Below are 16848 nucleotides of genomic sequence, written 5' to 3' on the forward strand. Positions count from 1 at the left end.
AGGACTGTGGTATACATGTTTTAAAGCACCATGTAATTAAAAAAATAGTGTAGGGAGGCAAAATGCATAATATAAAGGCATTAATTCTATATTAAGAATAATTGCCTTATGATAAATCAAAGAAGGAAAATTAGGGGAGAATGTCATTTTCACTTATCCAGATTGATAAAATGATACCTAATGTTGGTCAAGTCTGGGGATAGAATCACCTTCAATCACAGCTTTTGGGAATGTAGTAATATATATGTTCATTTTTCTATCTTGACTGTGGTATAATGAATCATTTTAATTTTCTTCTTTATATTTTCCTGAATGTTTCAAATTTTCCATAGTGAACACGTTTAACTTTGTTGTTGTTTTTTTAAATTTATTTATTTATTTATTTATTTATTTGACAGAGAGAAATCATAAGTAGATGGAGAGGCAGGCAGAGAGAGACAGAGGGAAGCAGGCTCCCCGCCGAGCAGAGTGCCCGATGCGGGACTCAATCCCAGCACCCTGAGATCATGACCTGAGCCGAAGGCAGCGGCTTAACCCACTGAACCACCCAGGCGCCCCTAACTTTGTTTATTAAAAGAAATACTGGGGCGCCTGGGTGGCTCAGTGAGTTAAAGCCTCTGCCTTCGGCTCAGGTCATGATCTCAGGGTCCTGGAATAGAGCCCCGCATCGGGCTCTCTGCTCAGCAGGGAGCCTGCTTCCTCTCTCTGCCTACTTTTCTGCCTGCTTGTGATCTTGTCTCTCAAATAAATAAAATCTTTAAAAAAAATAAAAGAAATACCACTTTTTTTCTGATTTCTCTAATTTGAAAATAATATGAAGGTTTCATGGCTTCTTTGTAAAGCTGCTTATATAACTTCATTGATAATATAACCCGTATAACATTCTTTCCTCAGTACTATTTTAGGACATAGGAAAAATACAGAATGGCTTGCTAAACATTAATTTGGATCCAATCACAATAACCTCAACTTTTAAAAGGCAAAAACAATATCCAGAGGAACAATATTTATGATATTAAGTGTAAAAAATATATAGGCATGTATTACCTGATGAGCAGTGTATACTTCTGTCCATCATCTACTTTAACAGTACTGTTAATGCTTCTCAATTTTGCTTCACCAACACAGAAAAAGTAGTACTATAAGAGAGGGAAAAAAAAAGGTTTTCTTCAGTTTGTCACTATGAAATTAACACCTATTACTTGTATTAGACTTAGAATTTTCTAATAATTTTTATTGTGCTCTGGAGAAAAGGAGTCTGAAACTTAGAGAAGTGACAGTGCAAGGAATAGAATAAAGGCTAGAATTAAAATATATAAATGTGTATTATATACACAAACAAACATCATACAAGTGCATTCATCTGTGCATGCACACAACACACACACACACACTCTTCTGGTTTCTTCACCATTATTCTGAGGAATATGTTTAAGAAAGACTGCTTTTTCTACTAGCAGGAAGTATTATTGGCAAGTTTCCTTAGATATTACCAAACTGAGCAATGTGAAGACCAGTGAATATAATCTAGAAGGTGATATTTATCTAGACGGTGATGTGAAGGTTCCAGGGAAGGGAACCTTAAAGATTACAGACATTAACCATTCATTCTAAGATTCCTGAGGCTTGGAGGAAGGAGAGTTCTTGTCAGATTACTACTAATTGAGCCAACTAAGTTACAGCTTAAAAGGAGGCAGATCATGTCTATAACAGATACATTTGATCAGGACCCCCTGGGAATTCCACAGGGAATTCCACCCACTTAACAGCATGTGCTTAGATGTATACTAGTTATATGATAGCTATTCTTCCAAGTAAGGGACTTATCATTTGTACAGGAAATCGGTAACCTGCATATATGTTAAAGAAACACAGTTGCATAGTGTTTCCTAACTCCGTGCATCTAGCCATATTTCTGTGCCATATGTGTATGTGTGTGTATATATTTTTTTCTTTTTTTACAGGTAGAATAGGGGGACAGGGACCAACAGAGAGGGAGAGAGAATCTTAAGGGGGTTCCACGCCCAGTTCCATACACACTGTTGGTGGGAATGCTACAGTTGGTGCAGCCACTTTGGAAAACAGTGTGGAAGTTCCTCAAAAAGTTAAAATAGAGCTGCCCTATGACCCAGTAATTGCACTACTGGGTATTTACCCCAAAGATACAAATGTAGTAAAAAGAAGAGACACATGCACCCCAATGTTCATAGCAGCAATGTCCACAACAGCCAAACTATGAAAGGAGCCGAGATGCTCTTTAACAAATGAATAGATAAAGAAGATGTGGGTTCATATATACAATGGAATATTACTCCACCATCAGAAAGGAAGAATACCCACCATTTGCACCAGCATGAATGGAACTGGAGGGATTATGCTAACTGAAATAAGTCAAGCAGAGAAAGACAATTATCAATATGGTTTCACTAATATTTGGCACATAAGGAATAGTATGGAGGACATTAGGAGAAGGAAGGAAAATCTAAAGGGGGAGAATCAGAGGAGGAGATGAACCATGAGAAACTATGGACTAAGGGAGACAAACTGAGGGTTTCAGGAGGGGTGGGGGATGGGTTAGCCCAGTAATGGGGATTAAGGATCTAAAACTTTCCATATGTAGTCTTAAGATAAATATTATATTATATATTCTAATTCTACAATATCTGGCCATTGCAAAAGATTCCTTTCCTTTACAGAATTATCTACTGTGGGTTTTTCAAAAACAAGTGACTTGCATGAACTTTGCAGAGAAATTAGTTGCATACCATTTGGCTACACATTCTTCTCAAGCCCTGTGCAACTAGGTAAAAGTCAGTGTTTATTAATTCCTACTCTGTTCCTAGTACACAACTAATGTGACCAGAGACAACATTTAATATTTTTAACAGCACAAATAATGATTTAGCTGCTTCTTATACATAAAATTTGGAGCTCTACATTGTTAGTGAAGAGAATTATTTAAACTTAAATGATAATGTACTGACCAACAGTGCATTTGTGTGTGTGTGTGTGTGTGTGTGTGTGCATGTTTGTAAGGAGGTTAGTCTCCTTACTTTGTTCAACTACATCAGAAAATGCTTGTTCAGGTACTACTAAGTCTTATTAATTCCCTATTATCTTCAGGACAGTCAAAGTTTAGCATATATAAAATATTTAATGAACAGTTATATTATTCTCACTTGAATTTTTCTTTTATTATACATGGCTCTTTTATGATATATATATTTATGATATGTTGATATATATATTACACATGTGATATACATATATACACAAAGTACTATTTATTGATTACTCTGCATCATGGATTTTTAAAAACACCTTATAAGTAATAACTGATTGCTTCCTACAAAACAAAATAGAACCCAAACAAACAAAAATCTATGAAGTGGAAAATGAGATGAAGTTGTTTACCCCTCTCTAGGGAGGTAGTGATTTGCGATACAGCTATAAGTTTGGAAACTGGTATTTGGTTATCTATGTACTTACTCCCTTGTCATTAGAAAGAGCCAATAAAATGTTTTTAAAAATTATTTCAAAAAAATTTTAAATTAAAATAAAAATTAAGTTTCATATTTTTAAACCTTGCTAAAACTTAAATTTCCTTAAAAAAAGTTGACTAAAAATTCTGCGTTTCTAGACTAGGTCTTAAATTATGATCACGGTAAAAGTTCAACCATAAATACATCTTTTTGTGAAAATTGTAATGTAAATGCATTCCCCATATGATTATACTTTTAAAATAGGTGAATAAATTGGAGTATCGTCTCACAAATCATAGCGGAACAAGGAAAATTTTAAAATCATGAAGACAGAATAACATTGAAATTTCCTTTAAATCTTTCCAAGAAAGCATTGATGTGAGTGGAAAGAACATGAATTTTGGATTTACACAACAAAGGAAAAATTCCTTATCTACCATTCTTAAAAGTTCCAAGAGGATGTATAATATCAAACTCCGTGAAAAGCAAGATTTTTATAAGATGCAAAAAGAAAATACCTAAACTTCACTTTTGATTACTATGTCCCAGGCATCTTTCTATGTGTTTATATGCATTTACTTTATTTACTCATTATATTGCATTTACTTCACAATATTTATTCATTTACTAATTTAAACCTCACAACAATCTTTATTACCCTTATCTTACAAGTGAATAAATTTAAGCACAAAGTGCTTAAGTGACAGGCAAAGTCTCAAACCTCCTAAGTGGCAAAGTTGGGCTCCAAACTCTAAGTCTAGCACCAGAGCCCATGACCTTAATACATTTTCTTAAGATGGAGACTAACATATAATTTTCAGTCAATAAACGATAGTAATTATTATTATAGACATATCAATATATATCCTTTGTCATAAGCCCTAAAGGAAAGAAACTCTACACATCTTTCTACACATAATGGTTTTCTAATTTCTCACTGTCTTGATATGACCTATTGTGAATTTATTTTTGTCCATTTGAAAGTGAAAGAAGTTTCCCATGATTCATTGTTTCATAAAACATTCTCATCCACAATCCTGCAAGTCTCTGGTAATTCCTCATAATGTTTCTGGAGATGTTCACAGTGGTGAAAGGAGCTAGCTGAGATAGACACTCAGTTAATGGGAGTTGAGTCTGCAGAAGAAAAATGTGCTGAGGAGAAACATTTTAAATGTGGCTAACGCTCTCAATATTATGTGTTTTATAACGTTTTTACATTTGGTCTCATATTTAATGGAAAATTTTGGTCTTATTGAGGAAAATGCTATAGAGCAGGAATCAAAGCAAACTTTAAGGGTAAGACTGATGTTTGATGATTCATTAATGTATTCTATTTATTACATAATTATATTTTCTTACTCTTGTCCTTAATATTATCTGTAATCAATGGGAAAAAATAAGAAGAAAACAAAGAGTATTTTATTTACCACCAAATCCTCAGAACTTGGTAAAATGACTGGTAATAGATAAATGGTCAATGAATGAGTAAATATATACGTGAATGAATAAAAATACTAACTGTTACATCCAGCTGGTATTTATTAATGACATCAGATTTTGTACTAGATAATGTATGTGTGTTGTAACACTTAAAGATGAACATTTAAAGAAAATCAAATTGGAATATGGCTTATTTAAATTATAAGGTATAACTCACCCTTCCATGAAAATTCACAAAGAAATGATTGATAAGATAGCACAATGTTTCATATATTAGGCTGTGTTGAGTTAATTACCTCACTGCAGTGATGAGTTTGATGACTTACTATATCTGGGCAAGTACCACAGAAATATGAGTTGATTTATTAAGGCAGAATGGGGTTGAAAGAAGAGTACACTTTCAACTTTTATAATTCAGTGTTCGGTAGCTGTATGATCTTGGACTTTCATAAAAATTTGTTATAAAGACTACTAAGTGTTAAATCCATTATCTCAAACTTTTTAATCTCAGAACCTCTTTGTGCTCTTAAAAATTATTAGGGACCCCAAAGAGTTTTTGTTTACTGGGCAGTATCAATATTTATAATATTAAAAATTAAAGCACATTTTTAAAATATAAAATGTGTAAGTACACATCACATTACATTAGTGATCAGAAAGATGACATGTTCATATGCCATGGAGCCTCTGGAAAACTCACTGTACACTTATGAGATGACTGAAAAAGGCAAATAACATAAGTTTTATTAAAGTAATCTTCCCTTATGGATCCTCTGAAAAAATTTTGGGGCTCCCAGATCACATCTTCCATTAAAGCTATAAAAAACAGTAGCAGTTACTATCACTGTGATATTGGGTAACATCAAAGCAGATAAAAGGTTAAAAATATAGAGAAGAGATTGAAAGCTCTTCAAAGTATATACTATTTTGATATACAAATACTGAACACAAAATTACAAAAACAGAACATACAGCCTACTGGTGACTGTAAAAGATAATTTTTTTTTTTAAAGATTTTATTTATTTATTTGACAGACAGAGATCACAAGTAGGCAGAGAGGAAGGTAGAAAGAGAGAGAGGAGGAAGCAGGCTATCCGCGGAGCGGACAGCCCAATGCGGGGCTCGATCCCAGGACCCTGGGATCATGACCTGAGCCGAAGGCAGAGGCTTTAACCCACTGAGCCACCCAGGCGCCCCTGTAAAAGATAATTTAACATAAAATTTTATTTTGATAATAACCACTAAAGTGAAGAATCAGAACTTTCTAAAATTCCTTTAAATGAAATAAATGTAATAATGACTTACCTTTAAAGTACCATTTTCAATACATAATTGAATAAAAAACCCATCTACTGAATCTGAGTCTTGTTTGAGATAGAGCAGGAGTCCATAGGGGTTGAAGGTCTGAAATTCTAGTGACATGTTGTTCTGTGGATTTAACAACACATTTTGAAATTCTAGATAGGAATCTCCATAATAACAAGCACAACTGAAACCTGCGGAATCAGAAAGAAAATACAATTTAGTTTGGAATTGAATATTCAAAAGTTGGGTTTCCTATTAACATTAGCATAATATCTTCTGAAGTGGCTCATACTTGACTCTTTCTATTAGGAGCCCAGGCACTTGTTTCTTTTGCCACAGTCACAGTGGTATGCCATTACTTCTGTGTACTGGGGGCTTCATGATCAAATCTCACTGGAAGGCAGGGATGTCTAGCTGATTAATCTTCAACAGTGCCCTCAGTTATGCTTTATGTTACAGGTCAACTAAAATAGGAACATTTTCTAAAGATGTCCTTATTCACTCTATATTTAACATATTGGTTCCAAATTATGATTTTGGTCATTACTGTTAACTGGGTGGCTTTTAAGGGCTGATAAGAAATTATTGAGAAGAAACTGTCATCTTTTTGTAGCAATACTGTTTTATCCACGCTTCCTTAAAAATCATCACTCTCTTGTTCTCTTTCCTTTTCTCATCTTCTGAATGAACATATTTTAATTAGCCTCAATATTTCAAGTGAAATATGGACACTCTGATTACTTTGACAATTTACATTCTTAAATGTATATGATTAATGATACCTAGTAAGCTTATTTCCTGAATAAGTTACTTTACATTGTTAAAAGTTACTTTTGTTTGATAAAAACTTGACTGATTGTTTTGATTATATTTCTGTAAAAATGGGTATGAGTTTTCTCCTATCATTTCCTCCCTTCTGCTCCTCCTCCTGTGATACACAGACACATAAACTCCCTTTAAAACTTCCAAGTTACTTTTCTACAGTTAATATAAAAGATTATTCATGAAACTGTGAGTTTTAGTTTGCTGTCTACCATAAAACTCTTCTTAAAACTGATGTATATTTTAAATCTTTTATAGAATTTATGTTCTATATGGAGTATTTTTTTATTTTAAATTTTCAATAAAGCTTTAGAAATAGTGTGATAAGTTTTAAAATTTGTAAAACACTCTAAGGAAATAATCAGCTAACTAAAGAATTTCCTCTTTTAGATAGAAAGAAGAAATTTCAAAATACTTCCAGAAAACACGTGTGCTTTGCTGATATAAAGCATATGGGTTTTTTTTTAATAAAAAAATTCACTAGTGAAGGTGGCTCAAAGATTGAAAATATTAACAAAGTACATTCAATTTTGATATCTTCACTGTTTTAGTTGTTATGTGAAACAAGCAGATATTTATTCCTTGTAGAGTTTAATGATGATGTTGAATGCACAGTATAATAAAATTTCACATGTTAAAAATTTAAAAAGTTTCAGCCATTTATTTGAATGAATTGGGAATGGAGACAAATATCCATTTGATTTAAAGTTCAAAATGTAGGGGAACCTGGGTGGCACAGTCATTGACATCTGCCTTCAGCTCAAGTCATGATCCCCACGGTCCTGCTCACAAGCAGTTGGGGTGGAAAGGGGGAAGCAGGTCCCTGTTAACCAAGAAGGCTGCTTCTCACTCTCCCACTCCCCCTGCTTGTGTTCCCTCTCTCGCTGTGTCTCTGCCAAATAAATTAATTCTTTAAAAAAAAATAAAGTTCAGAACATGAAAGAGCATAAACTATTTTCAAACAAAAACTAATATTACAACATGAATAGACCCAACATTGGTGAAATGAAGAAACTACTATTTATTTTTAAGCACTTTGGAAAGATACAGTCCAACTAACAAGAGCAAACTCAAAACTCTTTTAATTTTGTCATGTTTTGTCTTTTTACGGACTAATTTTTATAACTAAAACTTAAGTGGTTTTGTCATGTGACCAGTGCTTTATATAAAAACCCACACATGCATCCATCTGTAAGCTACATGAGGTCAAGAGCCATATATGTTTGGTTCATCCTTCTGTCCCAAGTTCTTGATTTTCTTAAGCATGTGAAACCTTACTATGTCTTATAGAAACTATAACTGTTTTTGTTTAAATGTATTTGGAAAATTGAATTGTCATGTTTAGATAAAAATACCAGGAAATATTTTACATAGATTCATAGTAATTTGACCATACTTCTAGTGCTTCCTCTTCACAAGTATGAATACAGATTTTATTTTACATTATTAGCAAAGACTTAGTCAAATAAAAAGGGTGGTGATAGTAATCACCCAACAGTTTTGTGAAGAAAGATTAATTGTACAGATCATTTCCAGTAATGATGGGCTGGAGTAAAATAATAATGCCACACATTTTTCATTATCTAGAATTAAATCGTTAAGTTCCTTTCAGTCTTCATTTTTACAAACAGAAGAATCTTTATCTGATTTGTATGTCCTCATATCATAATTATACCCATGAATGAGTCTGTATGCTTCTGATACGTATACAGAAAGCCCAATTCAAAGTAGCTTCAGCAATAAAGAAATTCAGTGGCTTAAGTAAAAGCAAGTTCAAGGATAATGTGGATTTTCAGATGGACTCTAAAAAGCTCAGCTTGTTCCTCATAAGAGACCTAGATTTCCTTTTTCTCCTTTTGGCTAGTCACATGGGAAGTTCTAATCTCAGACTTGTTTTCTTCTGATTCTAGTATGTGGGAAGTGGTAGTTTTAAATTATCTACTTCCACAGTTGAGTCCAAGCACTCAGTTTCCTATTTTCAAGAAAGAAAAGAATTTTCCCAAGTGTAGAATGAACCTTTCCTAGCAATTAAGTGGCTAGAACTGGTCACTGATCAAGTTTTCCAGTGGGAAGGATGGGGTGAGTTTCCACTGAGACCTGCAGGAAGTGGTTCATAGTGAAAAAATTGGTTTTCTGCTTGGAAGAATACTTCAAAATCGAATCCCAGTATCTCACCAGATTCATGTCTTATTTCCTGGCTAATAATAGTTGACTGTCAGATTCAAAGACTCAAAGTACTCTCTGACATCTCCAAGCTAGAACTCTTTCATTTCCAATTTCCTGCAGCTGCCTCTCCTGAGAAGTTCTTGCCTTCACTTCTAACAGCACATATGGAGTATATGGGTCTAGCCACACACACAAAAAAGTACTTAAAATTTAATTGTTGCTAGGTGGAGAGTTGCCAAAATTTTTTTGACACCTAACTATGTGGCTTTTCCAGTGCTTAGTAACCCACAGCCATTCCCACTGCATGAACGTAAAGGAAATTTTAAAGAAGTTTTAGTGAAAAATCAGAAGTCAATAATACTGTCCTCCCCTACTATACAAAGAATGGTTTTAAATAGATTAGTAGAATAAATATATTTTAGATGTAAACAACAATACAGACTCTGAGGCATATATAAATATTTAAGTTAGAACAAATAAAATAAAACTCATGTGTATAATTTTCAATTCTTTGAAAAGTTATAAACCAGTACTCCAGCAGTATATTTTCCTTTTAATAAAATGCATAATTTTTAAAGGTACAGGATTTTTTTTTTTTTTTTTGGCTTCTTGGTTAGTAGATCACAAACTACTAAACAGATTTTAAAAAAGAGACTCTATTTCATGGTGAGCATTCTACATGTAAGATTAACTGTGAAAGTTGGAATCTTAACAGAGAAAACTGAATACCAAGCTTATTTAAAACATAGTTTGAAAATGACTCCAAAATGACTCAATAGTTTAAATAAAGGACATGTATTATTTGACCCTACTTCTAATAAATTACTGTTAATATCAGAGTAATCCATGAATAATAGTTCAAAGAGAGAGAATTGCTTTCTGAAGTATGTATTACTAGCTAAATGTTAAATAATTCACAACTAAAATTCAAAAACGCTTTTTATTTATTTCATGTATCTTGGAAGTAATATCTAGAAAATATTAGTAAACATTTGTGATCGGTGTAAATATGCAAAACTTTCTATTAAACAAAACATTAGGTGAGAAAAGTCTGTATGTATAACAAATGTAATTCATACAGGAAGATATATACTAGACCATTTATTAAGAAACACTGAATCTTGATTCTTTGTTCTAACAGCAATCAGGCCAGCAACCATATATTTGCTACAGAAGCTGACTTAGTTCTCTTCATTATTTCTAGAAAGTGCTTGGATTTTATCACTACAAAATACATGTTTAATACTTTATACTTCCATGTTCTACAAATTGTGTTTAATTAACCTTAAAATCCAACTTTATACAATCCATTTAAATTCATCTCAATTAGCTTAGTATCTACTAATAAAGCTGGAGCAAAAAAGAAAATTAATATTTACACACTGTTTACTATGTGCCAGGTTTTGTTAAAACTCATACTTCTTAAAATGCTGTCGGTTTTTTCCCGGCAACTTAAAGTTTTGTGCCATTTGAAAATGCTTTTGTGGAAACTAAGCATGTTTCCAAATAAATTATGAAATATTTGTTTCTTTCATGGATTTTCACAGATTGATTAGTCCATGGACTATAAGTCGATGCAATAATTTATAGAGTAGGTATTAATCATATAATGCAAAAAAAAGTTTATGAAACAATACTGAAGTCAAAAGCCAGAGTATTCAGTTTAAGATTGGTAGACACCTCTCAGTCTAGCCAAAGGAAATGTATGATAAATATGAGCTACAGAGGCAGATTTTAGGAAAATAGATGACTGCAAAGAAAGCTTAGAGAGAACTAGTCAAATAATTGAATAATTTTTTTCTGAAAGCAATTAACAATCTTTTGAAAGGAAACACAACACCTATAATCACTATATTTTCCTTTCCCCAGCAAATGGAAATAGATTATCATCAGGGAAAATTCTTTTAACAGCCACCCATAAGGATAGGGAGTAACTCTCAGAATACAAATTAAATCATGACACTCTCCTGCTTAAAAATAGTTTTTGCCAGCTGCCTAAGACAGAATTGCTTAATATGTACTCTGTTTAGAATCTTTCCCACCTTTATTTTCTCTTTTTGCCTTTTAATGTGCAACACCAATTATTCTAGGATAATTTACAGTGTAGCCATCCTTGCTTTACTCATCTGACATTACCAGTTCTGTCATGCATCATCCTTCCTGTACATGGGTTGCTTCCAGGATCATTATCCTACTTCATTGGACACATTGTCAACCCCAAGCCAATCACATGCTGACTTATTAGTACAGTTTTATGTCTTGATTTTGAAAGGGCAGATCTTGCATATTCTCCTTTCTCAGGATTGTGTTGCATACTGCTTGTCTTGTGCCTTTTGATATAAACATTGGAACCAGTTACACATGCAAACAGCCTATTAAATTATACAAAAATCCATATTACTAATTCATTTGAATTCCATGTTTTCATTAAAAAAAACCCTGTAACTAATTGATATATTTGTGATACCTTATCTTCCTAGACATGGACATGGCATATGTTTTCCTTTTACAAGAGAATCTAAAACATTTTTAATATAATTTTATAACTTCTCTTCATAAAGATCATGTACGTATTTTCATAGGTTAACTTCTAAAAACCTTAGGAATTTGTTGTTATTTTAAATAGTTTTTTTGTAACATTATGTATTTAGTTAATTATGTTGGTATATTGAAGTGCAATGAACTTGTATACTGAGCAACCTTGCTGAATTCCCCTTAATACTAGATCATTTGTGATTAGTGAAATTTTTCATTCTTTTGCTCATAATTCTTAAACTATTTTATTAGCCTATTATAGTGTCAGGACTTTCAGAAAAACACTCAACTTCTATAATAATAATGAGATTCTTTTTCTTATTTTTCAGGAAAGGTTTTTTTTTTTTTTTTTTTTTTAAAGATTTTATTTATTTATTTGACAGAGAGAAATTACAAGTACACTGAGAGGCAGGCAGAGAGAGAGAGAAGGAAGCAGGCTCCCTGCTGAGCAGAGAGCCCGATGCGGGACTCGATCCCAGGACCCTGAGATCATGACCTGAGCCGAAGGCAGCGGCTTAACCCACTGAGCCACCCAGGCGCCCCTCAGGAAAGGTTTTTTTAAATCTTTCACCTTTAATGTGATGTTTTGCTCTTCTGAAAGTGGCATCATTTAGCTCATTAAGGAATTTTTTCTTCTGTAGTTTTCTGAAATTTTTAGTAGGACTTAATATTATTTTTATCAGTTTTCACTTATTGACATGCTTATATTGTAACTTTGATAGTCTAACATCAAATTTTTATTTTATTCCCCAGAATATATCCCATTTGCTTATGCTATGTGTACATACATGAATTTCATTTGCAAGAATTCATGCTTAGGAAATTTGCATCTATTGTGACAACTAAAATTGCTTTTACATTTACATTTTACATTTTCTTTCTTTTTTTTTTTTAGAATTTTATTTGTTTATTTGACAGAGAGAGAGAGATCACAAGTAGGCAGAGCAGCAGGCAGAGGCAGAGAGAGTGGGAAGCAGGCTCCCAGCTGAGCAGACCTATGAGGGGCTTGATCCCAGGACCCTGAGATCATGATCTGAGCCGAAGGCAGAGGCTTAACCCACTAAGCCATCCAGGTGCCCCTACATTTTCATTTTTCATGGTACCCTTTCTGATTTTCATATTAAAGTTTTATTTAGCTTCATTCAATAAATTGGATGACATGAATTTCCATTTTTAATCTTTAAAAGTGTTTTTGTTTACTTGCCACCCAAAATCTGAATCAAACTATAAAACTTTGAATTGTAAAAAAATCCTAAAATAACTACAAAAGATTTCATTTAACATACCTCAGTATGCTACAGCAGAAAAAGTAGTGACATGCAAGGAGATTTAATTTTAGTTTTAATTTGGTCATTTACTCTGTGTTACCTTAGAAAAGGTACTTCACTTCTCTACTACTCCATCTTTACTCATTATATTAGGTGGCGCCTATTCTAAAATTGTAATTACAACAGACCTAATTGTAGTCAGGACTCCTGGCTTTAATTATGCACTTTATCACTTAAAATCAAAGAATCTTAAATAACTCTTTCAGCCTCTTTGAGTCTCTCAGTTTCTTCATCAATACAATGGCAATAACAAAGTTGTTCCTTTATAATATATGTGGAATTGTTAGATAAAAAATTTGCTCTAGTCTTTATGGTTGTCCCCCCCTTATCTGTGGGGGATATGTTCCAAGACCACCAGCGATGCCTAAAACAAAAGTTAGTACTGAACCCTATATGTGCTATTTTTCCTCTCTATATACATACCAATGACAAACTTTATCAATTAGGTACAGCCAGAGATTAAGAACAATAATAATAAAATAATTGTAACAATATACTATAATAAAAGTTTTATGAATGTGACCTCTGTCTCTCAAAATATCTCATTGTACTGTATTCCTCCTGCCTGTGATGATGTGAGATGATAAAATGCCTATGTGATGAGATGGAGTGAGGTGAATGAATGACAGAGACATTGTGATACATACAGTGTTTGGCTACTACTGGCCTTCTGACAGTATGTTAGAAGCAGGATTATTTGCTTCCAGACCACAGCTGACCATGAGTAACTGAAACCACAGAAAGCCTAACTGCAGATCACAGTGGACTACTGTATTTAGGGAAAGAAACGTCTTACAATGAAAAATAAGGGTTTTGCAACTAAAACTTATTTTTAAAATAACTGTTACATGTATATGCTCTACATTTTTTTCTCAGGCATATATTTAGAAAGGTCTGAAGCACAGGGTATTGCCACATTAAGCAGATCTGGGTAGAACCCTAGGGATTCCAAGGTGGAATGTAGTGGGACTGCTATGAGATTCAAAAGTGTACCTATTTTACCTGTTCACAAGAGCAAAAAATGTGAATAAAACTAAAGATGAGGAGTCAAGATGGCAGAGAAGGAGCAGGCTGAACTACTTCAGCTAGCAGGAGTTCAGCTAGATAGCTTATCTAAAGATTGCAAACACCTACAAATCCAACGGCAGATCGAAGAGAAGAAGAACAGCAATTCTAGAAACAGAAAATCAACCACTTTCTGAAAGGTAGGACTGGTGGAGAAGTGAATCCAAAGCGACGGGAAGATAGACTGCGGGCGGAGGGACCGGCTCCCGGCAAGCGGGGGAGCAATGGAGCACAAAATGAGGACTTTTAAAAGTCTGTTCCGCTGAGGGACATCGCTCCAGAGGCTAAACTGGGGTGAAGCCCACGCGGGGTCACAGAAGGATCAAGGGTGTCTGAATGTCGTAGAGATTACAGGTATTAGAACGGGGAAGCCGGCTACAGAGACAGAGCCAAAAGTGAGCTCACAGCTCGGGGTTACCTTTAACCGGTTGCAGCTCGGTGAGCTTGGAGCGCGGCCAGAGGTCAGGCAGACAGGAGTTATTGGGTGCTATTCTCTGAGGGCGCACTGAGGAGTGGGGCCCCGGGCTCTCAGCTCCTCCACGCCGGACCAGGAGGTCGCCATTTTTAATCCGTCCTCTGGAACTCTATGGTAAGCACTCAGGGAACAAAAGCTCCCTAAAGCAAACCCGAGCAGATTACTCAACCCGGCCCCTGGTAAGGGCGGTGCAATTCCGCCTGGGGCAAAGACGCTTGAGAATCACTACAACCGGCCCCTCCCCCCGAAGATCAACAAGAAATCCAGCCAAGACCAAGTTCACCTACCAAGAAGTGTGGTTCAATACCAAGGAGAGCAGCAGAATTCCAGAGGAGAAGAAAGCAAAACACGGAAGTCATGGCTTTCTCCCCATGATTCTTTAGTCTAGCAGTTAATTTAATTTTTTTTCTTTTTCAATTTTTTTTCTCTTCTTCTGCTAAATTTTTTTTTAACTTTTAGGCATTTCTTTTTTAACGTTTTTTAACTAGGTTATCTATTATCTATTTTTTTCTTTTTTATACTTTTTCTTTATTCATTTTTGTTTGTTTTTTAATTGTTTCTATTCTTTGTTTTTGTTTTTTTTTTTCATTCTGAACCTCTTTTTATCCCCTTTCTCCCCCCTCCCTCACGATATGGGATCTCTTCTGATTTGGATAAAGCATATTTTCCTGGGGTTGTTGCCAACCTTTTAATATTTTACTTGCTCCATCATATACTCTTATCTGGACAAAACAAGGTGAAAAAATTCACTACAAAAAAAAGAACAAGAGGCAGTACCGAAGGCTGGGGACCTAATCAATACAGACATTGGTAATATGTCAGATCTAGAGTTCAGAATGATGATTCTCAAGGTTCTAGCTGGGCTCAAAAAAGGCATGGAAGATATTAGAGAAATCCTCTCTGGAGAGATAAAAGCCCTTTCAGGAGAAATAAAAGAACTAAAATCTAACCAAGTTGAAATTTAAAAAGCTATTAATGAGTTGCAATAAAAAATGGAGGCTCTCACTACTAGGATAAATGAGGCAGAAGAAAGAATTAAGCGATATAGAAGACCAAATGACAGCGAATAAAGAAGCTGAGCAAAAGAAGGACAAACAGCTACTGGACCATGAGGGGAGAATTCGAGAGATAAGTGACACCATAAGATGAAGCAACATTAGAATAATTAGGGTTCCAGAAGAAGAAAGAGAGAGGGAGCAGAAGGTATACTAGAGAGAATTATTGGGGAGGATTTCCCTAATATGCCAAAGGGAACAAGCATCAAAATCTAGGAGGTGCAGAGAACCCCCCTCAACATCAATAAGAATAGGTCCACACCCCATCACCTAATAGTAAAATTTACAAGTCTTAGTGACAAAGAGAAAATCCTGGTAAAAATATTAGATTGGCAGCAGACTTATCCACAGAGACCTGGAAGGCCAGAAAGAGCTGGCATGATATAGTCAGAGCACTAAATGAGAAAAACATCCAGCCAAGAATACTATATCCAGCTAGGCTATCATTGAAAATAGAAGGAGAGATTAAAAGCTTCCAGAACAAACAAAAACTGAAAGAATTTGCAAACACCAAACCAGCTCTACAGGAAATATTGAAAGGGGTCCTCTAAGCAAAGAGAGAGCCTAAAAAAGTAGTAGATCAGAAAGGAACAGAGACAATATACAGTAACAGTCACCTTATAGGCAATACAGTGGCACTAAATTCATATCTCTCAATAGTTACCCTGAATACTAATGGGCTAAATGCCCCAATCAAAAGACACAGGGTATCAGAATGGATAAAAAACAAAACCCATCTTTATGTTGCCTCCAAGAAACTGATTTTAAACCCACAGACACCTCCAGATTTAAAATGAGGGGGTGGAAAAGAATTTACCATGCTAATGGACATCAGAAGAAAGCAGGAGTGGCAATCCTTATATCAGATCAATTAGATTTTAAGTCAAAGACTATAATAAGAGATGAGGAAGGATACTATATCATACTCAAAGGGTTTGTCCAACAAGAAGATCTAACAATTCTAAATATCTATGCCCCCAACGTGAGAGCAGCCAACTATATAAACCAATTAATAACAAAATCAAAGAAACACATCAACAATAATACAATAATAGTAGGGGACTTTAACACTCCCCTCACTGAAATGGACAGATCATCCAAGCAAAAGATCAACAAGGAAATAAAGGTCTTAAATGACAGACTGGACCAGATGGACATCACAGATATATTCAGA

The 16848-nt window shown here is 34.4% G+C and overlaps 1 protein-coding gene across 1 annotated transcript in view; it reads right to left on the minus strand.

Moving 5' to 3' along the window:
* The window catches only part of EYS (eyes shut homolog), a 1683276-nt gene that overhangs the window by 660427 nt on the left and 1006001 nt on the right, over nucleotides 1-16848 (minus strand). The window contains 2 exon segments of the mRNA XM_059179314.1: nucleotides 1048-1139; nucleotides 6229-6419. Of these exon segments, the coding sequence (XP_059035297.1) occupies nucleotides 1048-1139; nucleotides 6229-6419 (283 nt within the window).

The sequence above is a fragment of the Mustela lutreola genome, chromosome 6, assembly GCF_030435805.1.
Source record: "Mustela lutreola isolate mMusLut2 chromosome 6, mMusLut2.pri, whole genome shotgun sequence".
Taxonomy (NCBI): Eukaryota; Metazoa; Chordata; class Mammalia; order Carnivora; family Mustelidae; genus Mustela; species Mustela lutreola.